At 52.1% G+C, this 27,884-nt stretch overlaps 2 protein-coding genes across 3 annotated transcripts in view; one reads left to right on the plus strand and one right to left on the minus strand.

The window, feature by feature from the left end:
- The window catches only part of fbxo7 (F-box protein 7), a 29,912-nt gene extending 19,416 nt beyond the window's left edge, over positions 1 to 10,496 (minus strand). For both annotated transcript variants that reach the window (XM_090201428.1, XM_090201427.1), the window contains exons 1-5: positions 10,167 to 10,496; positions 9,376 to 9,498; positions 6,010 to 6,313; positions 4,097 to 4,330; positions 3,596 to 3,740 (exon numbers count right to left, since the gene is read on the minus strand). In XM_090201428.1, coding sequence (XP_090057554.1) covers positions 3,596 to 3,740; positions 4,097 to 4,330; positions 6,010 to 6,313; positions 9,376 to 9,497 — 805 coding nt within the window. In that variant the 5' untranslated portion in view covers position 9,498; positions 10,167 to 10,496. The remainder of the gene's footprint in view (positions 1 to 3,595; positions 3,741 to 4,096; positions 4,331 to 6,009; positions 6,314 to 9,375; positions 9,499 to 10,166) is intronic.
- A 256-nt stretch (positions 10,497 to 10,752) lies between these two features.
- Positions 10,753 to 26,666, plus strand: rtcb (RNA 2',3'-cyclic phosphate and 5'-OH ligase). Its single transcript, NM_001160647.2, is given in 7 exon segments — positions 10,753 to 10,902; positions 11,136 to 11,214; positions 11,328 to 11,395; positions 11,655 to 11,754; positions 11,852 to 11,912; positions 23,477 to 23,505; positions 26,167 to 26,666. Coding segments are annotated over 7 exon segments (459 nt in total). The 5' UTR covers positions 10,753 to 10,809; the 3' UTR covers positions 26,196 to 26,666.
- Positions 26,667 to 27,884: the final 1,218 nt, after the last annotated feature.

A 27,884-nucleotide genomic window follows, 5' to 3' on the forward strand; every position in this document is an offset into this window, starting at 1 on the left:
TAGAGCCCTTCCAGATGGCCCCTATAGAGCCCTTCCAGATGGCCCCTATAGAGCCCTATGGTCCTTCCAGATGGCCCCTATAGAGCCCTTCCAGATGGCCCCTATAGAGCCCTTCCAGATGGCCCCCTATAGAGCCCTACGTTCCTTCCAGATGGCCCCCTATAGAGCCCTACGGTCCTTCCAGATGGCCCCCTATAGAGCCCTATGGTCCTTCCAGATGGCCCTTATAGAGCCCTTCCAGATGGCCCCCTATAGAGCCCTTCCAGATGGCCCCTATAGAGCCCTTCCACATGGCCCCTATAGAGCCCTATGGTCCTTCCAGATGGCCCCTATAGAGCCCTATGGTCCTTCCAGATGGCCCCTATAGAGCCCTTCCAGATGGCCCCTATAGAGCCCTTCCACATGGCCCCTATAGAGCCCTATGGTCCTTCCAGATGGCCCCCTATAGAGCCCTATGGCCCTTCCAGATGGCCCCCTATAGAGCCCTTCGACATGGCCCCCTATAGAGCCCTTCCAGACGGCCCCTTATAGAGCCCTTCCAGATTGCCCCCTATAGAGCCCTTCCAGATGGCCCCCTAAAGAGCCCTTCCAGATGGCCCCCTATAGAGCCCTTCCAGATGGCCCCCTATAGAGCCCTTCCAGATGGCCCCCTATAGAGCCCTTCCACATGGCCCCCAATAGAGCCCTTCCAGATGGCCCCCTATAGAGCCCTACGGTCCTTCCAGATGGCCCCCTATAGAGCCCTACGGTCCTTCCAGATGGCCCCCTATAGAGCCCTACGGTCCTTCCAGATGGCCCCCTATAGAGCCCTTCCAGATGGCCCCCTATAGAGCCCTTCCAGATGGCCCCCTATAGAGCCCTTCCAGATGGCCCCCTATAGAGCCCTATGGTCCTTCCAGATGGCCCCCTATAGAGCCCTATGGCCCTTCCAGATGGCCCCCTATAGAGCCCTTCCACATGGCCCCCTATAGAGCCCTTCCAGATGGCCCCCTATAGAGCCCTTCCAGATGGCCCCCTATAGAGCCCTTCCAGATGGCCCCTATAGAGCCCTGCGGTCTTTCCAGATTGGCCCCCTATAGAGCCCTACGGTCCTTCCAGGTGGCCCCCTATAGAGCCCTGCGGTCTTTCCAGATTGGCCCCCTATAGAGCCCTACGGTCCTTCCAGGTGGCCCCCTATAGAGCCCTACGGTCCTTCCAGATGGCCCCCCTATAGAGCCCTACGGTCCTTCCAGAGGCCCCCTATAGAGCCCTACGGTCCTTCCAGATGGCCCCCTATAGAGCCCTACGGTCCTTCCAGATGGCCCCCTATAGAGCCCTACGGTCCTTCCAGATGGCCGCCTATAGAGCCCTACGCTCCTTCCAGATGGCCCCCTATAGAGCCCTACGGTCCTTCCAGATGGCCCCCTATAGAGCCCTACGGTCCTTCCAGATGGCCCCCTATAGAGCCCTACGGTCCTTCCAGATGGCTCCCTATAGAGCCCTACGGTCCTTCCAGATGGCCCCCTATAGAGCCCTACGGTCCTTCCAGATGGCCCCCTATAGAGCCCTACAGTCCTTCCAGATGGCCCCCTATAGAGCCCTACGGTCCTTCCAGATGGCCCCCTATAGAGCTCTACGGTCCTTCCAGATGGCTCCCTATAGAGCCCTACGGTCCTTCCAGATGGCCCCCTATAGAGCCCTACGGTCCTTCCAGATGGCCCCCTATAGAGCCCTACGGTCCTTCCAGATGGCCCCCTATAGAGCCCTTCCAGATGGCCCCCTATAGAACCCTACGGTCCTTCCAGATGGCCCCCTATAGAGCCCTTCCAGATGGCCCCCCTTCCAGATGCCCCCCCCCCCCCCTATAGAGCCCTTCCAGATGGCCCCCCTGCGGTCTTTCCAGATTGGCCCCTATAGAGCCCTACGGTCCTTCCAGGTGGCCCCCTATAGAGCCCTGCGGTCTTTCCAGATTGGCCCCTATAGAGCCCTACGGTCCTTCCAGGTGGCCCCCCTATAGAGCCCTACGGTCCTTCCAGGTGGCCCCCCTATAGAGCCCTACGGTCCTTCCAGATGGCCCCCCTATAGAGCCCTACGGTCCTTCCAGAAGGCCCCCTATAGAGCCCTACGGTCCTTCCAGATGGCCCCCTATAGAGCCCTACGGTCCTTCCAGATGGCCCCCTATAGAGCCCTACGGTCCTTCCAGATGGCCCCCTATAGAGCCCTTCCAGATGGCCCCCTATAGAGCCCTTCCAGATGGCCCCCTATAGAGCCCTTCCAGATGGCCCCCTATAGAGCCCTTCCAGATGGCCCCCTATAGAGCCCTTCCAGATGGCCCCCTATAGAGCCCTACGGTCCTTCCAGATGGCCCCCTATAGAGCCCTACGGTCCTTCCAGATGGCCCCCTATAGAGCCCTACGGTCCTTCCAGATGGCCCCCTATAGAGCCCTACGGTCCTTCCAGATGGCCCCTATAGAGCCCTATGGTCCTTCCAGATGGCCCCTATAGAGCCCTTCCAGATGGCCCCTATAGAGCCCTTCCAGATGGCCCCTATAGAGCCCTATGGTCCTTCCAGATGGCCCCTATAGAGCCCTATGGTCCTTCCAGATGGCCCCTATAGAGCCCTTCCAGATGGCCCCTATAGAGCCCTTCCAGATGGCCCCCTATAGAGCCCTTCCAGATGGCCCCCTATAGAGCCCTTCCAGATGGCCCCCTATAGAGCCCTACGGTCCTTCCAGATGGCCCCCTATAGAGCCCTACGGTCCTTCCAGATGGCCCCCTATAGAGCCCTTCCAGATGGCCCCCTATAGAGCCCTTCCAGATGGCCCCCTATAGAGCCCTTCCAGATGGCCCCCTATAGAGCCCTTCCAGATGGCCCCCTATAGAGCCCTTCCAGATGGCCCCTATAGAGCCCTATGGTCCTTCCAGATGGCCCCTATAGAGCCCTTCCAGATGGCCCCCTATAGAGCCCTTCCAGATGGCCCCTATAGAGCCCTATGGTCCTTCCAGATGGCCCCTATAGAGCCCTATGGTCCTTCCAGATGGCCCCTATAGAGCCCTTCCAGATGGCCCCCTATAGAGCCCTTCCAGATGGCCCCCTATAGAGCCCTTCCAGATGGCCCCTATAGAGCCCTTCCAGATGGCCCCTATAGAGCCCTTCCAGATGGCCCCCTATAGAGCCCTTCCAGATGGCCCCTATAGAGCCCTTCCAGATGGCCCCCTATAGAGCCCTTCCAGATGGCCCCCTATAGAGCCCTACGGTCCTTCCAGATGGCCCCCTATAGAGCCCTACGGTCCTTCCAGATGGCCCCCTATAGAGCCCTTCCACATGGCCCCCTATAGAGCCCTTCCAGATGGCCCCCTATAGAGCCCTTCCAGATGGCCCCCTATAGAGCCCTTCCAGATGGCCCCTATAGAGCCCTATGGTCCTTCCAGATGGCCCCTATAGAGCCCTTCCAGATGGCCCCTATAGAGCCCTTCCAGATGGCCCCTATAGAGCCCTTCCAGATGGCCCCCTATAGAGCCCTTCCAGATGGCCCCTATAGAGGAGCCCTATGGTCCCTGGTCAGAAGTAATAAACCCCATTTGGGACACAGCTTTGAGAAACAGTGAGACTGACCGTTGATAACCAGTACGGGTCCCATGGGGACAGCTAGGACCAAGGCCAGGCTGTCGTCACAGAGAGGATGGGCATACTGCAGTCTGTACAGCCCTCCTGGTGCCCTCCACCCAGCTGGCATCTCACCAGGACGCCCCTCAGAGCCCTACACACACACACACACACACACACACACACACACACACACACACACACACACACACACACACACACACACACACACACACACACACACACACTATTTAGGGAATAGGGTTCTGGTCAACAGTAGTGCACTATGTAGGGACTAGGGTGCCATTTGGGATGCAAATCCCAGAGAGAATCTCAATTGCATACTCCTAGCGTCCTCTCTCCTCGCCTCCTTCTCAAACCCATTGGATGAGAAAGCCAGAGGTCCCTCCCACCTGACCTTCTCCTCCAATGGGTTTTGAGGAAGGAAGCGGAGAGGAATGCGAGGAGTATTCAATTGAGATTCTCCCCCAGTCTCCTGTAGAGGCTTACCTGACACAGGAAGCCAGTCTCCACCATCAGGAGGTGGACTGCCACCATCAGGGCATCACAGGTACTGCTGCTCTGAGCCTGGTGGTACAGAACCTCCAGGGAATGGGGTACCTTCCCTCCTTCTGCCTCCCCACACAGCATGGGCTCCCACACCCACTGACCTGCCTCTTCTTCCTGCTCCTCCTCCTCTCTGACCACTTCCTGTTGAGGCTCCGCCCCCTTGCTCGTGCTGGCCTGGATCAACAACACAAATCACCATGGTGACTATCTGGTACTGAGAAGAAAGTCAACAGCAGTGTCCTATTAGAGTAAAACAAAACTCACAGTACAAGCATACGATTTACATACACACACACACACACACACACAAAATAGTTTTTCCTCTCAATCTGCACACAATAGCCCATAATGAGAAAGCAAAAACAGGTTAAGACATTAAAAAAAACTAAAATATCACATTTACATAAGTATTCAGACCCTTCTCCTATTCTTCTCTGCAGATCCTCTCAAGCTCTGTCAGGTTGGATGGGGAGTGTCGCTGCACAGCTATTTTCAGATCTCTCCGGAGATGTTCGATCGGGTTCAAGTCCGGGCTCTGGCTGGGCCACTCTGGCTGGGACATTCAGAGACTTGTCTCGAAGCAACTCCTGCGTTGTATTGTGGCTCTGTGCTTAGGGTCGTTGTCCTGTTGGAAGGTGAACCTTCGCCTCAGTCTGAGGTCCTGAGGTTTCTGGAGCAGGTTTTCATCAAGGATATCTCTGTACCTTGCTCCGTTCATCTTTCCCTCGATCCTGACTAGTCTCCCAGGCCCTGCTGCTGAAAAACATCCCCACAGCATGATGCTGCTACCTCCATGCTTCATCGTAGGGATGGTTCCAGGTTTCCTCCAACACGTGACGCTTGGCATTCAGGCTAAAGAGTTCAATCTTGGTTTCATCAGACCAGAGAATCTTGTTTCTCATGGTCTGAGAGTCTTCAGGTGCCTTTTGGCAAACTCCAAGTGGGCTGTCATATGCCTTTTACTGAGGAGTGGCTTCCATCTGGCCACTCTAACATAAGGGCCTGATTGGTGGAGTGCTGCAGAGATGGTTGTCCTTCTGGAAGGTTCTCCCATCTCCACAGAGAAACTCTGGAGTTCTGTCAGAGTGACCATCGGGTTCTTGGTCAGCTCCTTGACCATGGCCCTGCTCGAGTCTTGGTGGTTCCAAACTTCTTCCATTTAAAAATGGAGGCCACCGTGTTCTTGGGTACCTTCAATGCTGCAGAAATTGATTGGTACCCTTCCCCAGACCTGTGCCTCGACACAATCCTGTCTCTGAGCTCTGTGGAAAATTAGTTTGACCTCATGGCTTGGTTTTTGCTCTGACATGCACTGGCAACAACGGTGGGACCTTATATAGACAGGTGTGTGCCTTTCCAAATCATGTCCAATCAATTGAATTTATGACAGGTGGACTCCAATCAAGTTGTAGAAAAATCTCAAGGATGATCAATGGAAACAGGATGCACCTGAGCTCAATTTTGAGTCTCACAGCAAAGGGTCTGAATACTTGTGTAAATAAGGTATCTGTTTTTTTAATTTTTTTTATAAATTTGCAAACATTCAAAAAAATCAGTTTTCACGTTGTCATTATGGGGTATTGTGATGTCATTATGGGGTATTGTGATGTCATTATGGGGTATTGTGAGGTCATTATGGGGTATTGTGATGTCATTATGGGGTATTGTGTGTAGATTGAAGAGGAAAAAATTAATTATTAAAAATCAATTATAGAATAAGGTTGTAACTTAACAAAATGTGGAATAAGTCAAGGGGTCTGAATACTTGTATTGTAATATACTACTACTACTATATTCTACTACTACTATACTGTAATATAATATACTACTGGTGTTAGGAGATGAGGGCTCACCTCACTGGAGCGTTGGGCTGGTGGGTGTACAGCTTGGTACAGCCCAGGACTACTACTACTGCTGCTGCTGCTGTTGCTGGATGACTGGCGGGCTGAGGGAGCAGGGGCAGCGGAGGGGGCAGAGGAGCCTGAGGGCACAGCCTGGCGGGCTGAGGGAGCAGGGGCAGCGAAGGGCACAGCCACAGATGGAGGCAAGATGACACAGACCAGGTCCCCAGTGACGATGCCACAGGAGGACAAAGTCTGACCAGAGTCAGATAGAAGATCTGAGCCGTTCAGGGACAAGGTGAACTCCGTGTCTGGGCTGTGGGGGACAGAGGAGAGTTAGGATCTGAGCCCTTCAGGGACAAGGTGAACTCTGTGTCTGGGCTGTGGGGGACAGAGGAGAGTTAGGATCTGAGCCCTTCAGGGACAAGGTGAACTCTGTGTCTGGGCTGTGGGGGACAGAGGAGAGTTAGGATCTGAACCCTTCAGGGACAAGGTGAACTCTGTGTCTGGGCTGTGGGGGACAGAGGAGAGTTAGGATCTGAGCCCTTCAGGGACAAGGTGAACTCTGTGTCTGGGCTGTGGGGGACAGAGGAGAGTTAGGATCTGAGCCGTTCAGGGACAAGGTGAACTCTGTGTCTGGGCTGTGGGGGACAGAGGAGAGTTAGGATCTGAGCCCTTCAGGGACAAGGTGAACTCTGTGTCTGGGCTGTGGGGGACAGAGGAGAGTTAGGATCTGAGCCCTTCAGGGACAAGGTGAACTCTGTGTCTGGGCTGTGGGGGACAGAGGAGAGTTAGGATCTGAGCCCTTCAGGGACAAGGTGAACTCTGTGTCTGGGCTGTGGGGGACAGAGGAGAGTTAGGATCTGAGCCCTTCAGGGACAAGGTGAACTCTGTGTCTGGGCTGTGGGGGACAGAGGAGAGTTAGGATCTGAGCCCTTCAGGGACAAGGTGAACTCTGTGTCTGGGCTGTGGGGGACAGAGGAGAGTTAGGATCTGAGCCCTTCAGGGACAAGGTGAACTCTGTGTCTGGGCTGTGGGGGACAGAGGAGAGTTAGGATCTGAGCCCTTCAGGGACAAGGTGAACTCTGTGTCTGGGCTGTGGGGGACAGAGGAGAGTTAGGATCTGAGCCGTTCAGGGACAAGGTGAACTCTGTGTCTGGGCTGTGGGGGACAGAGGAGAGTTAGGATCTGAGCCCTTCAGGGACAAGGTGAACTCTGTGTCTGGGCTGTGGGGGACAGAGGAGAGTTAGGATCTGAGCCCTTCAGGGACAAGGTGAACTCTGTGTCTGGGCTGTGGGGGACAGAGGAGAGTTAGGATCTGAACCCTTCAGGGACAAGGTGAACTCTGTGTCTGGGCTGTGGGGGACAGAGGAGAGTTAGGATCTGAGCCCTTCAGGGACAAGGTGAACTCTGTGTCTGGGCTGTGGGGGACAGAGGAGAGTTAGGATCTGAGCCGTTCAGGGACAAGGTGAACTCTGTGTCTGGGCTGTGGGGGACAGAGGAGAGTTAGGATCTGAGCCCTTCAGGGACAAGGTGAACTCTGTGTCTGGGCTGTGGGGGACAGAGGAGAGTTAGGATCTGAGCCCTTCAGGGACAAGGTGAACTCTGTGTCTGGGCTGTGGGGGACAGAGGAGAGTTAGGATCTGAGCCCTTCAGGGACAAGGTGAACTCTGTGTCTGGGCTGTGGGGGACAGAGGAGAGTTAGGATCTGAGCCCTTCAGGGACAAGGTGAACTCTGTGTCTGGGCTGTGGGGGACAGAGGAGAGTTAGGATCTGAGCCGTTCAGGGACAAGGTGAACTCTGTGTCTGGGCTGTGGGGGACAGAGGAGAGTTAGGATCTGAGCCCTTCAGGGACAAGGTGAACTCTGTGTCTGGGCTGTGGGGGACAGAGGAGAGTTAGGATCTGAGCCCTTCAGGGACAAGGTGAACTCTGTGTCTGGGCTGTGGGGGACAGAGGAGAGGTACGATCTGAGCCCCAACCACCATGGTTAAACTTTACAGCATTCAACATGTGGTCCTCATACTTTACTAACAATATATAAACACAAATAATACACAGCTACTGCCAAGTTAAACCTTTAAAATAACCTTCCACGCTAACAGAATTACGCCGAGACATCGATTTTTCACTTTTAAACGTTTGCTAAACACAAACCATTGATTTCTAAGTTTAATAAACCAGACAACTATGAACAATGACCTCTTTGAATAATTTACACAATACATTTATAAAAAGACCACATTTACTGGAAAAACACCAGATGCAAAGTTTGGTTCCAGAATTACAGTAAAATCTCCCTTAGTTTTATTCTGTTAGCAAACTTAGTTTCTGCCCAGTTCTTCCTCTAAAGTTGTTTTTGGAAAATTGTAAGTGGGCATTTTTAAAAGTCGTCCTTGTGCATAGAGTTGTATGGTTTGTTAAACTTTGAAATCAATGTTTTTTGTTCGGCAGACATTTTAGAGTGAAAATCTGAGTCTACCATGGAATTGCCCTTTAGCAACAGAAGGAGAAAGTGTCTAACCTGAGGGACTAACTAACCTGAGGATCTAACTAACCTGAGGGACTAACCTGAGGGTCTAACTAACCTGAGGGACTGACCTGAGGGTCTAACTAACCTGCGGGACTAACTAACCTGAGGGACTAACTAACCTGAGGGACTAACTAACCTGAGGGACTAACTAACCTGAGGGACTAACCTGAGGGACTAACTAACCTGAGGGACTAACTAACCTGAGGGACTAACTAACCTGAGGGACTGACTAACCTGAGGGACTAACTAACCTGAGGGTCTAACTAACCTGAGGGACTAACTAACCTGAGGGACTAACTAACCTGAGGGACTAACTAACCTGAGGGACTGACTAACCTGAGGGACTAACTAACCTGAGGGTCTAACTAACCTGAGGGTCTAACTAACCTGAGGGACTAACTAACCTGAGGATCTAACTAACCTGAGGGACTAACCTGAGGGACTAACTAACCTGAGGGACTGACCTGAGGGTCTAACTAACCTGAGGGACTAACTAACCTGAGGGACTAACTAACCTGAGGGACTAACTAACCTGAGGGTCTAACTAACCTGAGGGACTGACCTGAGGGTCTAACTAACCTGCGGGACTAACTAACCTGAGGGACTAACTAACCTGAGGGACTAACTAACCTGAGGGTCTAACTAACCTGAGGGACTAACCTGAGGGACTAACTAACCTGAGGGACTAACTAACCTGAGGGACTAACTAACCTGAGGGACTAACTAACCTGAGGGACTGACTAACCTGAGGGACTAACTAACCTGAGGGTCTAACTAACCTGAGGGACTAACTAACCTGAGGGTCTAACTAACCTGAGGGTCTAACTAACCTGAGGGTCTAACTAACCTGAGGCCATGTGAAGGCAGAAGGATCTCTCTGATTTGAACGTTGAGCTCTGTCAGAGTGGGCTCCTCTCCCTCCAGCTTCACCCGGCTGGTCTGCTTGTTTATCCTCACACGTAGTTTCATGCTTAGGAGAGAGAGACCGACGGACAGGGAGGGAGGGAGAGAGAGAGAGAGACAGACAGACAGGGAGAGAGAGAGAGACAGACAGACAGGGAGGGAGAGAGAGACAGAAGGACAGGGAGGGAGAGAGAGAGAGAGAGAGAGACCGATGGGACAGGGTTAGGTAACCAACACACAGAACACGATCAGACAGGTTAAGGACACAAATTCAATCATTCAGACCCAAGACACTTAATTGTGGTCTTCTCTCCCTGGTTCATCATGAATCATTACGGTCATCTTCCAAAACACCCTTTCACAAAGCGCCCAACTTTCTGAGCATGATGTCAGTATTCACATTGAAGTAGAAAACACTTGGCAACGCCAAGTCACCTCTTCACAGTAGAAACACAATGCCAGCTGGAATTCTTTCACTTTCATTTCCTGCCAACTGTGTTAAGAAAGACTGAATTATGAAGGTAAAATGGTAACATTCATCAGTGTAACAATCTAACGTTATAGCAGGTACACTGGCCTAGAAATTCATACTGTATACAGATACGTTTCATTATGCACAGCTCACTTCTGGTATGATGGTGTTTATCTAGCGAGAACAATACAAACCTACATGTAGAAGAGCAGCTAGCTGGTTAACCTATCTGGTAGCTAGCTAGCCAGCAGTATTTCACTTACTTTAGTTTAGTTGTTGTCTCTTGTTAACTTATTGCAAGCCTTAATCATTTCACACCATACAGTTCATGTTAACTAAAGAGGTCTTAATTGCAAGTAGAGCTAGTTGAAGATTTCCACGTATTACAATCGTGAAGATAGAAGAGGCTTTGACAGAAGCTAGATGGTCAACAAAATGTTATCAAATAGTTGACTTCAACTACGGAAAGAGATTAGCGTTCTGACTTCAACTACGGAAAGAGATTAGCGTTCTGACTTCAACTACGGAAATAAATGAGCGTTCTGACTTCAACTACGGAAAGAGATTAGCGTTCTGACTTCAACTACGGAAAGTCAAAAAAGACTAATACAGGAAAATAATAACCACAAATGTTTTCAAAAAATAAAACTCTGCTAGGACATTAGGGAACATGTATTTGTTAGGCACGACTATAATATGGTGTTATCCAATATCAATGTTTCAATCCATTCAAAAATAAACGCGATAAATGTAAAAACATTTACAGCTGCGTCATTATTCAATTTTCCAAAAACGCGTTTTGTACGGACGCCTCTGAGTTGCCGTAGTTGTAGTTTGTTGGTTCAGAACAGAATCAGACACTGCTGAAATATAAGTGAAATAAACAGCGAGCTACATAATCATATCATGAGTCGATCGTACAATGACGAGTTACAATATTTGGACAAGATTGACAAGAACTGCTGGCGAATCAAGAAAGGTTTCGTCCCAAATATGCAGGTGATTAGCTAAAACGAACTTAAATGGAATGAATTAACGTTAGCACATGTCCGTAGTTTGATAGCTTCAGACGTGGCTTGCTACTATCCAGCTTGACTCTGTTATTGTTGCTATTGTCTTTTGTATGTAGATAAGGTGTAAGAGCATAGTAGCTACATCGGCTATCTAATTTAGCTAACCTAATATGGCCTATGGACTTGACAGCTCATCAAATCCTTCCCCTTTGATTCCAGGTGGAAGGGGTGTTTTACGTCAACGAGTCCCTGGAGAAGCTGATGTTTGAGGAGCTGCGTAACGCGTGTAAAGGAGGAGGTAGACAACAACAACAACAACACATTATGCCATGTTAACAGACAAGCCCGCTCCTGTATTGTTTTCCTCGTTGATTTGACTGATTTGGTTGTTGTTGTCGTTGTTGTCGTCAGGTTTTGGTGGGTTTCTCCCTGCCATGAAACAGATTGGAAACGTTGCAGCTCTGCCGGGTATAGTCCATGTAAGTAGATGTCTGGTCCGGATCAGTCCTTAACACAAGTCAGTGGAGATGACGCTGACAGCCGTTATCTAACCAGCTATAAGCTGACATATTGACACCTCTGTAATATCTCACCGGTTTCCCCCAGACACATATTTAGCCTTGTCACAGACTAACAAGCACTTTCAATGAGTTTGCTTGTCAGTCCAGGAGTTCTCTTAACCTGTGTCCAGGAAACAAGGCCTAATAGTGTCCCCAAACCTCTCCCTCTCCCCCTCAGAGGTCCATCGGCCTGCCAGACTGCCACTCGGGGTATGGGTTCGCCATCGGAAACATGGCTGCCTTCGACATGAGCGACCCCAACGCAGTCGTATCCCCAGGTACAGAGGATGCACACAGTCCAACAGGCTCTCCTGTCTAATCTCTGGTGTGGGTTTTGACATTAACCGTGTGTGTGTGTGTGTGTGTGTGAGCTAGGTGGTGTGGGGTTTGATATTAACTGTGGAGTGCGTCTACTAAGGACAAACCTAGACGAGGGAGACGTCCAGCCTGTCAAGGAGCAGCTGGCTCAGGCCCTGTTTGACCACATCCCTGTAGGAGTCGGCTCCAAGGGAGTCATCCCTATGACCGCCAAGTAAGGAGGCACCGATACCCTGCTGCACCAATACACCAATACCCTGCTGTCTACAGGCACCAATACCCTGCTGTCTACAGGCACCAATACCCTGCTGTCTACAGACACCAATACACCAATACCCTGCTGTCTACAGACACCAATACCCTGCTGTCTACAGGCACCAATACACCAATACCCTGCTGTCTACAGACACCAATACCCTGCTGTCTAGACACCAATACCCTGCTGTCTACAGACACCAATACCCTGCTGTCTGCAGACACCAATACAACATTAACCCAATCCCTTTGGATAGAGCAGGGTTAAGGTTAGGGTTAGGGTTAGGGGTTAAGGTTAGGGGTTGGGGTTAGGGGTTAAGGTTAGGGGTTAGGGTTAGGGGTTAAGGTTAGGGGTTGGGGTTAGGGGTTAGGGTTAGGGGTTAGGGGTTAAGGTTAGGGGTTAAGGTTAGGGGTTAGGGGTTAGGTTAGGGTTAGGGGTTAAGGTTAGGGGTTAAGGTTAGGGGTTAGGGTTAGGGGTTAAGGTTAGGGTTAAGGTTAGGGGTTAAGGTTAGGGGTTAAGGTTAGGGGTTAGGGTTAGGGGTTAAGGTTAGGGTTAGGGGTTAGGGCCATCAAAGTATTCAGACCCCTTTACAGCCTTTTTCTAAAAATGGATGAATTTGTTTTTTTCCTTTCATCAATCTACACACACTACCCCATAATGACCAAGCAAGAACAGGTTTATAAATTGTTGCTACAAGCTTGTATTTGGGGATTTTCTCCTGTTCTTCTCTGAAGATCCTCTCAAGCTCTGTCTGTTACAGGCATCTAGAGGAGGCTCTAGAGATGGGAGGGGACTGGTCCCTGAGAGAAGGCTGTTACAGGGATCTAGAGGAGGCTCTAGAGATGGGAGGGGACTGGTCCCTGAGAGAAGGCTGTCTGTTACAGGCATCTAGAGGAGGCTCTAGAGATGGGAGGGGACTGGTCCCTGAGAGAAGGCTGTGTAGAGACTGATAACCTGGTGTCTGTTACAGGGATCTAGAGGAGGCTCAAGAGATGGGAGGGGACTGGTCCCTGAGAGAAGGCTGTGTAGAGACTATAACCTGGTGTCTGTTACAGGGATCTAGAGGAGGCTCTAGAGATGGGAGTGGACTGGTCCCTGAGAGAAGGCTATGCCTGGGCAGAGGATAAGGAGCACTGTGAGGAGTATGGCAGGATGCTGCAGGCCGACCCCAACAAGGTCTCCTCCAAGGCTAAGAAGAGAGGCCTGCCTCAGGTAACACCACTCCCTAAGTAACCCTGACCCCTGACCCCCAACAAGGTCTCCTCCCAGGCCAAGAAGAGTGGCCTGCCTCAGGTAACGCCACTCCCTAACTCTTGGCCTGTCCTTATTCCAGCTGGGTACTCTGGGGGCAGGGAACCACTACGCTGAGATCCAGGTGGTGGATGAGATCTATAATGACCTGTCCTTATTCCAGCTGGGTACTCTGGGGGCAGAGATCTATAATGACCTGTCCTTATTCCAGCTGGGTACTCTGGGGGCTGAGATCTATAATGACCTGTCCTTATTCCAGCTGGGTACTCTGGGGGCAGGGAACCACTACGCTGAGATCCAGGTGGTGGATGAGATCTATAATGACCTGTCCTTATTCCAGCTAGGTACTCTGGGGGCAGGGAACCACTACGCTGAGATCCAGGTGGTGGATGAGATCTATAATGACTATGCTGCTAAGAAGATGGGCATCGACCACAAGGGCCAGGTGTGTGTGATGATCCACAGTGGCAGCAGGGGGCTGGGCCACCAGGTGGCGACAGGTAGGACTCTCTACCCATGTTGGAAATATGCATTTTTGTTTCGTTTTAAAGAATTGTCTGTAACGTGGTCTCCTGTCTGCGTTGCTGCACGGTGTATTGGTTCTTGTCTTGGTCAGGTTGTTGTTGTAAATGGTGTGTTTTTCAATGACTTACCTGGTTAAATAAAGGGAAAAATATACATTGAGGGAAAAAAATAATTGATCCATTTTAGAATAAGACTGTTACGTTACTGCTTTGTTCTAAAATGGATTACATAAATACACAAATACACAAATACACATAAATACACATAAATACACTACCCCATAATGGAAAACGGTTTAATAGAAAAACGGATGCCTTACATCCGGTTGCCTTACTCAGGTGCTTCCTGTTTCCATTGAGCTCAGGTGCCTCCTGTTTCCATTGAGCTCAGGTGCCTCCTGTTTCCATTGAGCTCAGGTGCTTCCTGTTTCCATTGAGCTCAGGTGCTTCCTGTTTCCATTGAGCTCAGGTGCTTCCTGTTTCCATTGAGCTCAGGTGCCTCCTGTTTCCATTGAGCTCAGGTGCTTCCTGTTTCCATTGACCTCAGGTGCTTCCTGTTTCCATTGACCTCAGGTGCTTCCTGTTTCCATTGACCTCAGGTGCATCCTGTTTCCATTGACCTCAGGTGCATCCTGTTTCCATTGACCTCAGGTGCATCCTGTTTCCATTGACCTCAGGTGCATCCTGTTTCCATTGACCTCAGGTGCATCCTGTTTCCATTGACCTCAGGTGCTTCCTGTTTCCATTGACCTCAGGTGCTTCCTGTTTCCATTGACCTCAGGTGCTTCCTGTTTCCATTGAGCTCAGGTGCTTCCTGTTTCCATTGACCTCAGGTGCATCCTGTTTCCATTGACCTCAGGTGCTTCCTGTTTCCATTGACCTCAGGTGCTTCCTGTTTCCATTGAGCTCAGGTGCTTCCTGTTTCCATTGACCTCAGGTGCATCCTGTTTCCATTGACCTCAGGTGCTTCCTGTTTCCATTGACCTCAGGTGCTTCCTGTTTCCATTGACCTCGGGTGCTTCCTGTTTCCATTGAGCTCCGGTGCTTCCTGTTTCCATTGAGCTCAGGTGCTTCCTGTTTCCATTGAGCTCGGGTGCTTCCTGTTTCCATTGACCTCGGGTGCTTCCTGTTTCCATTGAGCTCAGGTGCTTCCTGTTTCCATTGACCTCGGGTGCTTCCTGTTTCCATTGAGCTCGGGTGCATCCTGTTTCCATTGACCTCGGGTGCTTCCTGTTTCCATTGACCTCAGGTGCATCCTGTTTCCATTGACCTCAGGTGCATCCTGTTTCCATTGACCTCCGGTGCATCCTGTTTCCATTGACCTCAGGTGCTTCCTGTTTCCATTGACCTCGGGTGCATCCTGTTTCCATTGACCTCGGGTGCATCCTGTTTCCATTGACCTCGGGTGCTTCCTGTTTCCATTCACCTCAGGTGCTTCCTGTTTCCATTCACCTCAGGTGCTTCCTGTTTCCATTCACCTCAGGTGCTTCCTGTTTCCATTCACCTCAGGTGCTTCCTGTTTCCATTGAGCTCAGGTGCAACCTGTTTCCATTGATCATCCTTGAAATGTTTCTACAATTTGATTGGAGTCCACCTGTCATAAATGACATTGATTGGACATGATTTGGAAAGGCACACACCTGTCTATATATAAGGTCCCACAGTTGACAGTGCATGTCAGAGCAAAAACCAAGCCACGAGGTCGAAGGAATTGTCTGTAGAGCTCTGAGACAGAATTGTGTCGAGGCACAGATCTGGGGAAGGGTACCAAAACATTTCTGCAGCATTGAAGGTCCCCAAGAACACAGTGGCCTCCATCATTCTTAAATGGAAGAAGTTTGGAACCACCAAGACCCTTCCTAGAGCCGGCCGCCTGGCCAAACTGAGCAATCGGGGGAGATGGGCCTTGGTCAGGGAGGTGACCAAGAACCCGATGGTCACTCTGGCAGAGCTCCAGAGTTCCTCTGTGGAGATGGGAGAACCTTCCAGAAGGACAACCATCTCTGCAGAACCCCACCAATCAGGCCTTTATGGTAGGTTGGTCAGACGGAAGCCACTCCTCAGTAAAAAGACACATGATAGCCCGCTATGAGTTTTCCTGAAGGCACCTAAAGGACTCAGACCATGAGAAACAATATTCTCTGGTCTGATGAAACCAAGATTGGACTCTTGAATGCCAAGCGTCATGTCTGGAGGAAACCTGGCACCATCCCTATGGTGAAGCATGGTGGTGGCAGCATCATGCTGTGGGGATGTTTTTCAGCAGCAGGGCCTGGGAGACTAGTCAGGATCGAGGGAAAGATGAACAGAACAAATTACAGAGAGATCCTTGATAACCTGCTCCAGAGCACTCAGGACCTCAGACTGGTGGGGGGGGCGCAAAGGTTCACCTTCCAACAGGACAACGACCCTAAGCGCACAGCCAAGACAACACAGGAGTGGCTTTAGGACAAGTCTCTGAATGTCCTTGAGTGGCCCACCCGGAGCCCAGACTTGAACATCTCTGGAGAGACCTGAAAATAGCTGTGCAGCAACGCTCCCCATCCAACCTGACAGAGCTTGAGAGGATCTGCAGAGAAGAATGGGATAAACTCCCCAAATACAGGTGTACCAAGCTTGTAGGGTCATACCCAAGAAGACTCGAGCCTGTAATTACTGCCTAAGGTGCTGCAACAAAGTACTGAATTAAGGGTCTGAATACTTAGGTAAATGTGATATTGTTTTTTTTATAAATTAGCAAAAACCTTTTTACTTTGTCATTATGGGGCATTGTGTGCAGATTGTGGGGGGACAATTGAATCCATTTTAGAATAAGTTTGTCACGTAACAAAATGTGGAAAAAGTCAAGGGGTCTGAATACTTCCTGAAGCCACTGAAGAACAACCCTTGAATAATTAGGTGTCCCAACTTTTGACTGGTACTGTATATGTTCTGGTAGATGCCCTGGTTGCCATGGAGAAGGCGATGAAGCGAGACAAGATCCAGGTGAACGATCGTCAGCTGGCGTGCGCCCGTATCTTTTCAGAGGAGGGACAAGACTACCTGAAAGGAATGGCCGCCGCCGGCAACTATGCCTGGGTCAACCGTTCCTCTATGACCTTCCTCACACGACAGGTAACTGACCCTACCTGAGACAGGTAACTGACCCTACCTGAGACAGGTAACTGACCCTACCCGAGACAGGTAACTGACCCTACCCGAGACGGGTAACTGACCCTACCTGAGACGGGTAACTGACCCTACCTGAGACGGGTAACTGACCCTACCTGAGACGGGTAACTGACCCTACCTGAGACGGGTAACTGACCCTACCTGAGACGGGTAACTGACCCTACCTGAGACAGGTAACTGACCCTACCTGAGACAGGTAACTGACCCTACCTGAGACAGGTAATTGACCCTAACTGACCGCACTTGAGACGGGTAACTGACCCCACCTGAGACGGGTAACTGACCCCACCTGAGACGGGTAACTGACCCCACCTGAGACGGGTAACTGACCCCACCTGAGACGGGTAACTGACCCCACCTGAGACGGGTAACTGACCCCACCTGAGACGGGTAACTGACCCCACCTGAGACGGGTAACTGACCCCACCTGAGACGGGTAACTGACCCCACCTGAGACGGGTAACTGACCCCACCTGAGACAGGTAACTGACCACTCCAGTGCGACTTCTCCTCGTCTCTGTCTCCTCCAGGCGTTTGCCAAGGTGTTCACCACCACTCCTGATGACCTGGACATGCATGTGATCTATGACGTGTCTCATAACATCGCCAAGGTGGAGGAACACATGGTAGATGGGAAACAGAAGACTCTACTGCTGCATCGCAAGGGATCCACCCGGGCCTTCCCTCCACACCACCCCCTCATCCCTGTAGACTACCAGGTACTCCCTCATCCCTGTAGACTACCAGGTACCCCCTCATCCCTGTAGACTACCAGGTACTCCCTCATCCCTGTAGACTACCAGGTACCCCCTCATCCCTGTAGACTACCAGGTACTCCCTCATCCCTGTAGACTACCGGGTACCTCCTCTCATCCCTGTAGACTACCAGGTACCCCCTCATCCCTGTAGACTACCAGGTACTCCCTCATCCCTGTAGACTACCAGGTACTCCCTCATCCCTGTAGACTACCAGGTACTCCCTCATCCCTGTAGACTACCAGGTACCCCCCCTCATCCCTGTAGACTACCAGGTACCCCCCCTCATCCCTGTAGACTACCAGGTACCCCCTCATCCCTGTAGACTACCAGGCACCTCCTCTCATCCCTGTAGACTACCAGGTACCCCCCCTCATCCCTGTAGACTACCAGGTACCCCCCCTCATCCCTGTAGACTACCAGGTACCACCCCCTCATCCCTGTAGACTACCAGGTACTCCCTCATCCCTGTAGACTACCAGGTACCCCCTCTCATCCCTGTAGACTACCAGGTACCCCCTCTCATCCCTGTAGACTACCAGGTACTCCCTCATCCCTGTAGACTACCAGGTACCCCCTCATCCCTGTAGACTACCAGGTACTCCCTCATCCCTGTAGACTACCAGGTACCTCCTCTCATCCCTGTAGACTACCAGGTACTCCCTCATCCCTGTAGACTACCAGGTACCCCCTCATCCCTGTAGACTACCAGGTACCTCCTCTCATCCCTGTAGACTACCAGGTACCTCCTCTCATCCCTGTAGACTACCAGGTACTCCCTCATCCCTGTAGACTACCAGGTACTCCCTCATCCCTGTAGACTACCAGGTACCTCCTCTCATCCCTGTAGACTACCAGGTACCCCCCCTCATCCCTGTAGACTACCAGGTACTCCCTCATCCCTGTAGACTACCAGGTACCTCCTCTCATCCCTGTAGACTACCAGGTACTCCCTCATCCCTGTAGCCTACCAGGTACCCCCCCTCATCCCTGTAGACTACCAGGTACCCCCCCTCATCCCTGTAGACTACCAGGTACCCCACCTCATCCCTGTAGACTACCAGGTACTCCCCCTCATCCCTGTAGACTACCAGGTACCCCCTCTCATCCCTGTAGACTACCAGGTACCCCCTCTCATCCCTGTAGACTACCAGGTACTCCCTCATCCCTGTAGACTACCAGGTACCTCCTCTCATCCCTGTAGACTACCAGGTACTCCCTCATCCCTGTAGACTACCAGGTACCCCCTCATCCCTGTAGACTACCAGGTACCTCCTCTCATCCCTGTAGACTACCAGGTACTCCCTCATCCCTGTAGACTACCAGGTACCCCCTCTCATCCCTATAGACTACCAGGTACTCCCTCATCCCTGTAGACTACCAGGTACCCCCTCATCCCTGTAGACTACCAGGTACCCCCTCATCCCTGTAGACTACCAGGTACCCCCTCATCCCTGTAGACTACCAGGTACCCCCTCTCATCCCTGTAGACTACCAGGTACCCCCTCTCATCCCTGTAGACTACCAGGTACTCCCTCATCCCTGTAGACTACCAGGTACCTCCTCATCCCTGTAGACAACCAGGTACCACCCCCTCATCCCTGTAGACTACCAGGTACCCCCTCATATCCCTGTAGACTACCAGGTACCTCCCCCTCATCCCTGTAGACTACCAGGTACTCCCTCATCCCTGTAGACTACCGGGTACCCCCTCATCCCTGTAGACTACCAGGTACCTCCTCTCATCCCTGTAGACTACCAGGTACCTCCTCTCATCCCTGTAGACTACCAGGTACCCCCTCTCATCCCTGTAGACTACCAGGTACTCCCTCATCCCTGTAGACTACCAGGTACCTCCTCTCATCCCTGTAGACTACCAGGTACCCCCCCTCATCCCTGTAGACTACCAGGTACCTCCTCTCATTCCTGTAGACTACCAGGTACCCCCCCCCCTCTCATCCCTGTAGACTACCAGGTACCCCCCCCCCCTCTCATCCCTGTAGACTACCAGGTACCTCCTCCTCATCCCTGTAGACTACCAGGTACCTCCTCTCATCCCTGTAGACTACTAGGTACCTCCTCTCATCCCTGTAGACTACCAGGTACCCCCCCCCCCTCTCATCCCTGTAGACTACCAGGTACTTCCTCTCATCCCTGTAGACTACCAGGTACACCCCCCTCATCCCTGTAGACTACCAGGTACTCCCTCATCCCTGTAGACTACCAGGTACCTCCTCTCATCCCTGTAGACTACCAGGTACCTCCTCCTCATCCCTGTAGACTACCAGGTACACCCCCCTCATCCCTGTAGACTACCAGGTACCCCCCCTCATCCCTGTAGACTACCAGGTACCCCCCCCCTCATCCCTGTAGACTACCAGGTACCCCCCCTCATCCCTGTAGACTACCAGGTACCCCCTCTCATCCCTGTAGACTACCAGGTACACCCCCCTCATCCCTGTAGACTAACAGGTACCTCCTCCTCATCCCTGTAGACTACCAGGTACCACCCTCTCATCCCTGTAGACTACCAGGTACCACCCTCTCATCCCTGTAGACTACCAGGTACCACCCTCTCATCCCTGTAGACTACCAGGTACCACCCTCTCATCCCTGTAGACTACCAGGTACCTCCTCTCATCCCTGTAGACTACCAGGTACCCGCTCATCCCTGTAGACTACCAGGTACACCCCCTCATCCCTGTAGACTACCAGGTACCCCTTTCTCATCCCTGTAGACTACCAGGTACACCCCCCTCATCCCTGTAGACTACCAGGTACCACCCTCTCATCCCTGTAGACTACCAGGTACCCCCTCTCATCCCTATAGACTACCAGGTACCCCCTCATCCCTGTAGACTACCAGGTACTCCCTCATCCCTGTAGACTACCAGGTACCCCCTCATCCCTGTAGACTACCAGGTACCCCCTCATCCCTGTAGACTACCAGGTACCCCCTCATCCCTGTAGACTACCAGGTACCCCCTCATCCCTGTAGACTACCAGGTACCCCCTCTCATCCCTGTAGACTACCAGGTACCCCCTCTCATCCCTGTAGACTACCAGGTACTCCCTCATCCCTGTAGACTACCAGGTACCTCCTCATCCCTGTAGACAACCAGGTACCACCCCCTCATCCCTGTAGACTACCAGGTACTCCCTCATCCCTGTAGACTACCAGGTACCTCCTCTCATCCCTGTAGACTACCAGGTACCCCCCCTCATCCCTGTAGACTACCAGGTACCTCCTCTCATCCCTGTAGACTACCAGGTACCCCCCCCCTCTCATCCCTGTAGACTACCAGGTACCCCCCCCCCCCTCTCATCCCTGTAGACTACCAGGTACCCCCCCCCCTCTCATCCCTGTAGACTACCAGGTACCTCCTCTCATCCCTGTAGACTACCAGGTACCTCCTCTCATCCCTGTAGACTACCAGGTACCCCCCCCCCCCTCTCATCCCTGTAGACTACCAGGTACTTCCTCTCATCCCTGTAGACTACCAGGTACACCCCCCTCATCCCTGTAGACTACCAGGTACTCCCTCATCCCTGTAGACTACCAGGTACCTCCTCTCATCCCTGTAGACTACCAGGTACCTCCTCCTCATCCCTGTAGACTACCAGGTACACCCCCCTCATCCCTGTAGACTACCAGGTACACCCCCTCATCCCTGTAGACTACCAGGTACCCCTTTCTCATCCCTGTAGACTACCAGGTACACCCCCCTCATCCCTGTAGACTACCAGGTACCTCCTCCTCATCCCTGTAGACTACCAGGTACACCCCCCTCATCCCTGTAGACTACCAGGTACCTCCTCCTCATCCCTGTAGACTACCAGGTACCACCCTCTCATCCCTGTAGACTACCAGGTACCTCCTCTCATCCCTGTAGACTACCAGGTACACCCCCTCATCCCTGTAGACTACCAGGTACCTCTTTCTCATCCCTGTAGACTACCAGGTACCACCCCCTCATCCCTGTAGACTACAGGGATGGGTACCACCCTCTCATCCCTGTAGACTACCAGGTACCCCTCTCTCATCCCTGTAGACTACCAGGTACCACCCCCTCATCCCTGTAGACAACCAGGTACCACCCCCTCATCCCTGTAGACAACCAGGTACCTCCTCTCATCCCTGTAGACTACCAGGTACCACCCCCTCATCCCTGTAGACAACCAGGTACCACCCCCTCATCCCTGTAGACAACCAGGTACCACCCCCTCATCCCTGTAGACTACCAGGTACCACCCTCTCATCCCAGGTCCCCCCCCCCCTCTCATCCCTATAGATTACCAGGTCCCCCCCCCCCCTCATCCCTGCAGACTACCAGGTGCCCACCCCCCCCTCTCATCCCTATAGATTACCAGGTCCCCCCCCCCCCCCCCCCCCCTCATCCCTGTAGACTACCAGGTGCCCACCCTCATCCCTGTAGACTACCAGGTGCCCACCCTCATCCCTGTAGACTACCAGGTGCCCACCCTCATCCCTGTAGACTACCTTAATCCATATAACCTTAATCCATATCTGCTTTAGGGCCAATCTAACAGCCCTATGTGGCTCTGGCTCTAAAGTAGTGCCCTATATAGGGAGGGCCCTAAAGTGGTGTCATTTTGATGCAGAGACTGTTTTTAAAATGCTTCCTGTTTCTGGTCCAATCAGCTGACAGGCCAGCCGGTGTTGATCGGGGGCACGATGGGCACCTGCAGTTACGTCCTGACGGGCACGGAACAGGGCATGACGGAGACCTTCGGCACCACCTGCCACGGCGCGGTAAGGCTTTACTGCACCTCTGTCGCTTTACTGCACCTCTGTCGCTTTACTGCACCTCTGTCGCTTTACTGCACCTCTGTCGCTTTACTGCACCTCTGTCGCTTTACTACACCTCTCTGTCGCTTTACTACACCTCTCTGTCGCTTTACTACACCTCTCTGTCGCTTTACTACACCTCTCTGTCGCTTTACTACACCTCTGTCGCTTTACTACCTCTCTGTCGCTTTACTACACCTTTCTGTCGCTTTACTGCACCTCTCTGTCGCTTTACTACACCTCTCTGTCGCTTTACTGCACCTCTCTGTCGCTTTACTGCACCTCTCTGTCGCTTTACTGCACCTCTCTGTCGCTTTACTGCACCTCTCTGTCGCTTTACTGCACCTCTCTGTCGCTTTACTGCACCTCTCTGTCGCTTTACTACACCTCTCTGTCGCTTTACTACACCTCTCTGTCGCTTTACTACACCTCTCTGTCGCTTTACTACACCTCTCTGTCGCTTTACTACACCTCTCTGTCGCTTTACTGCACCTTTCTGTCGCTTTACTGCACCTTTCTGTCGCTTTACTGCACCTTTCTGTCGCTTTACTGCACCTCTCTGTCGCTTTACTGCACCTCTCTGTCGCTTTACTGCACATCTGTCGCTTTACTGCACCTCTCTGTCGCTTTACTGCACCTCTCTGTCGCTGTGTTCCTAGGTATGTCCATACTATAACAAGTAGTAACGATGGACTGCATCCATCTGTTCATTATCAAGAACATGTTTTATCTACTCCTCAACATTGAACTCTTGTCTCCAGGGTCGGGCTCTGTCTCGGGCCAAATCCCGCAGGAACATCGACTTCCAGGACGTGTTGGATAAGCTGGCAGACAAGGGTATCGCCATCAGGGTGGCTTCGCCCAAACTAGTTATGGAGGAGGTAGGCTTCGCCCAAACTAGTCATGGAAGGGTTAGGCTTCGCCCAAACTAGTCATGGAAGAGGTAGGCTTCGCTTCGCCCAAACTAGTCATGGAAGGGGTAGGCTTCACTTCGCCCAAACTAGTCATGGAAGAGGTAGGCTTCGCTTCGCCCAAACTAGTCATGGAGGAGGTAGGCTTCGCCCAAACTAGTCATGGAAGGGGTAGGCTTCGCCCAAACTAGTCATGGAAGGGGTAGGTTTCGCCCAAACTAGTCATGGAAGGGGTAGGCTTCGCCCAGACTAGTCATGGAAGGGGTAGGCTTCGCTCAAACTAGTCATGGAAGAGTTAGGCTTCGCCCAAGCTAGTCACGGAAGGGGTAGGCTTCGCCCAAGCTAGTCATGGAAGGGATAGGCTTGGCTTCGCCCAAAAAAGTAATGGAAGGGGTAGGCTTTGCCCAAAAAAGTAATGGAAAGGGTAGGCTTCGCCCAAAAAATTAATGGAAGGGGTTGGCTTCGCTTCGCCCAAGATAGTCATGGAAGGGTTGGCTTCGCCCAAGATAGTCATGGAAGGGTTGGCTTCGCCCAAGATAGTCATGGAAGGGTTGGCTTCGCCCAAACTAGTCATGGAAGGGTTAGGCTTCGCCCAGACTAGTCATGGAAGGGTTGGCTTCGCCCAGACTAGTCATGCTATAGCTACAGTGGGGGGGGGGGGGGGTCGTGGAAGGGGTAGGCTTCGCCCAGACTAGTCATGCTATAGCTACAGTGGGGGGAGGTCGTGGAAGGGTAGGCTTTGCCCAGACTAGTCATTCTATAGCTACAGTGGGGGGGGGTTGGCTTTGCCCAGACTAGTCATTCTATAGCTACAGTGGGGGGGGAGGTCGTGGAAGGGGTAGGCTTTGCCCAGACTAGTCATTCTATAGCTACAGTGGGGGGGGGGTTGGCTTTGCCCAGACTAGTCATTCTATAGCTACAGTGGGGGGGGAGGTCGTGGAAGGGGTAGGCTTTGCCCAGACTAGTCATTCTATAGCTACAGTGGGGGGGGGTTGGCTTCGCCCAGACTAGTCATGCTATAGCTACAGTGGGGGAGGTCGTGGAAGGGGTAGGCTTTGCCCAGACTAGTCATTCTATAGCTACAGTGGGGGGGGGTTGGCTTTGCCCAGACTAGTCATTCTATAGCTACAGTGGGGGGGTCATGGAAGGGGTAGGCTTTGCCCAGACTAGTCATTCTATAGCTACAGTGGGGGGGGGTTGGCTTTGCCCAGACTAGTCATTCTATAGCTACAGTGGGGGGGGTTGGCTTTGCCCAGACTAGTCATTCTATAGCTACAGTGGGGGGGGGTTGGCTTTGCCCAGACTAGTCATGCTATAGCTACAGTGGGGGGGGGGGGGTCATGGAAGGGGTAGGCTTTGCCCAGACTAGTCATTCTATAGCTACAGTGGGGGGGGGGGGGGGGGGGGGGGGGGGGGGTCATGGAAGGGGTAGGATTTGCCCAGACTAGTCATTCTATAGCTACAGTGGGGGGGGGGGGGTTGGCTTTGCCCAGACTAGTCATTCTATAGCTACAGTGGGGGGGGGTTGGCTTTGCCCAGACTAGTCATTCTATAGCTACAGTGGGGGGGGGTTGGCTTTGCCCAGACTAGTCATTCTATAGCTACAGTGGGGGGGGGTTGGCTTTGCCCAGACTAGTCATGCTATAGCTACAGTGGGGGGGGGGGGGTCATGGAAGGGGTAGGCTTTGCCCAGACTAGTCATTCTATAGCTACAGTGGGGGGGGGGGGGGGGGGGGGGGGGGGGGGGGGGGGGGGGGGGGGGTAGGATTTGCCCAGACTAGTCATTCTATAGCTACAGTGGGGGGGGGGGGGGTTGGCTTTGCCCTAGACTAGTCATTCTATAGCTACAGTGGGGGGGGGGGGGGGTTGGCTTCGCCCAGACTAGTCATGGAAGGGGTAGGCTTTACCCAGACTAGTCATGCTATAGCTACAGTGTTGGGGGGGGGGGGTCGTGGAAGGGGTAGGCTTTACCCAGGCTAGTCATGCTATAGCTACAGTGGGGGGGGGGGGGGGGGGGGGTCGTGGAAGGGGTAGGCTTTACCCAGGCTAGTCATGCTATAGCTACAGTGGGGGGGGGGGGTCGTGGAAGGGGTAGGCTTCGCCCAGACTAGTCATGCTATAGCTACAGTGGGGGGAGGTCGTGGAAGGGGTAGGCTTTGCCCAGACTAGTCATTCTATAGCTACAGTGGGGGGTCATGGAAGGGGTAGGCTTTGCCCAGACTAGTCATTCTATAGCTACAGTGGGGGGGGGGGGTTGGCTTCGCCCAGACTAGTCATGCTATAGCTACAGTGGGGGGGGGGTCATGGAAGGGGTAGGCTTTGCCCAGACTAGTCATTCTATAGCTACAGTGGGGGGGGGGGGGTCGTGGAAGGGGTAGGCTTCGCCCAGACTAGTCATGCTATAGCTACAGTGGGGGGGGGGGGTCGTGGAAGGGGTAGGCTTCGCCCAGACTAGTCATGCTATAGCTACAGTGGGGGGGGGGTCGTGGAAGGGGTAGGCTTCGCCCAGACTAGTCATGCTATAGCTACAGTGGGGGGGGGGGGTAGGCTTCGCCCAGACTAGTCATGCTATAGCTACAGTGGGGGGGGGGGGGGGGTCATGGAAAGGGTAGGCTTCGCCCAGACTAGTCAGTGGGGGGGGGGTCGTGGCTATTGTGTTATAAAGGCTAACAGTATTTTCTTACCATTTCTAGGCTCCGGAGTCGTACAAAAACGTGTGTGATGTCGTCAACACGTGTCACGATGCTGGAATCAGCAAGAAAGCCATCAAACTACGACCCATCGCTGTGATCAAGGGATAAGGCTGCACCGCTCTGCTAGTGACGGCATTGGCCATGGCACTCCCTCCAGGAGCCAATCACCAGGCAGAGAGCTGGCGGAGGAGCCAATGGGGAAGTGTCTGACTGCGAGTGAGCATGTCCGTCTTCATAGACTGACTTGACAAGGGATCGGTTTCCTCCGCTCCACTTCCTGTTTGACCAGTATGATTATTTTGGCATGGGGGGGGGGGTGATTTGTCCGTTGAGTGATCAATTTAATTGGACCGGATGGGCTCTTTAATATTGTAAAGTTTGAGAGGGTGAAGTGTCTTGGGTTTACTTTTCATTCATGGCAAAGTCACTGTGGAAAATAACCTTGAGATTCAGGTTAACCACAGATAATAAAATACAAGATGACAGATTGATCTACTTGCATTTAATGCCTGGGAGTCACTTTGTTCCAACATCTGAAGAAAACAAACACTAAAGCTTCACAGGGTGAGGAGATCGTTTGGGAACTCGATTCTCTGACCAGATTGATTTCCCTCACTACCTCTCACCCATTGGTAGGAGAAACCCTGGTGTCTGGATTAGGAAACACTTAATGTTGTTTTGATGAACCAATAAAGATATGAAGACAGATTAATACAGGATGAACATATCTCTCGTAAATGTGCTGTGTTTCCTTCTCCAGTCCGCCAAAACATTTGACTGCCTTCAGTCTCCCCTCCACAACCGGTCCTGGTTCTGGGTGGCCAGATGTGATCCGTTCTGTTTTTCCAACACCACATTTAGATCCAGTCTGGATCATCTTGATTTAAATCCATTAGTCTGGTCTGTAGGTAAACTGGCTGTGATCATTTCTGAATATCCATTAGTCTGGTCTGGTAAGCTGTCTGGGATCATTTCTGAATATCCATTAGTCTGGTCTGGTAAGCTGTCTGGGATCATATCTGAATATCCATTAGTCTGGTCTGGTGAGGTAAGCTGTCTGCTCATATCTGAATATCCATTAGTCTGGTCTGGAGGTAAGCTGTCTGGGATCATATCTGAATATCCATTAGTCTGGTCTGGTGAGGTAAGCGTGGTGTCTCCCTTTCAGACTTCGAGACAACCAGGTCAGGGGAGTTCCTAATCAGACATAATCAAGTATCAGGGAGGAGCGAAACCCTCCACTGAAAATGTTTTTGACGCTGAGTGACTCAACATATCAATACTACCTAACACGTAGCGGTACGGTAGAAAATAACTGGGACTCAAGGGCACGGAACACGTCGGTTCCTGGGAGGAGCGGAAATGAAACATCCCAGAAATGTTGTGCACAGCTTTGTTTCACGTCCCTTTCAGTGAACACTTCTCCTTGATGATCCATATTAAGCAGCTGATTAAACAGCATGATCATTACACAGGTGCACCTTGTGCTGGGGACAAAAAGGCCACTAAAGTGTGCAGTGTTATCATGCCACAGATGTTCTCAAGTTGCGGGAGAATGCAATTGGCATGCCGACTGTAGGAATCTCCACCAGAGCTGTTTTAGTGAGTGAATTTGGGAGACTGTCCAAACGGCCTCAACTGCAGGTGAAACCACACCAGCCCAGGTCATCTACATCGGATTTCTTCACTTGAGGGTGCTGAGGAGTATTTCTGTCTGT

Source organism: Oncorhynchus mykiss, chromosome 15 (genome assembly GCF_057628025.1).
Source record: "Oncorhynchus mykiss isolate SJ-2025 chromosome 15, ASM5762802v1, whole genome shotgun sequence".
Classification (NCBI taxonomy): Eukaryota; Metazoa; Chordata; class Actinopteri; order Salmoniformes; family Salmonidae; genus Oncorhynchus; species Oncorhynchus mykiss.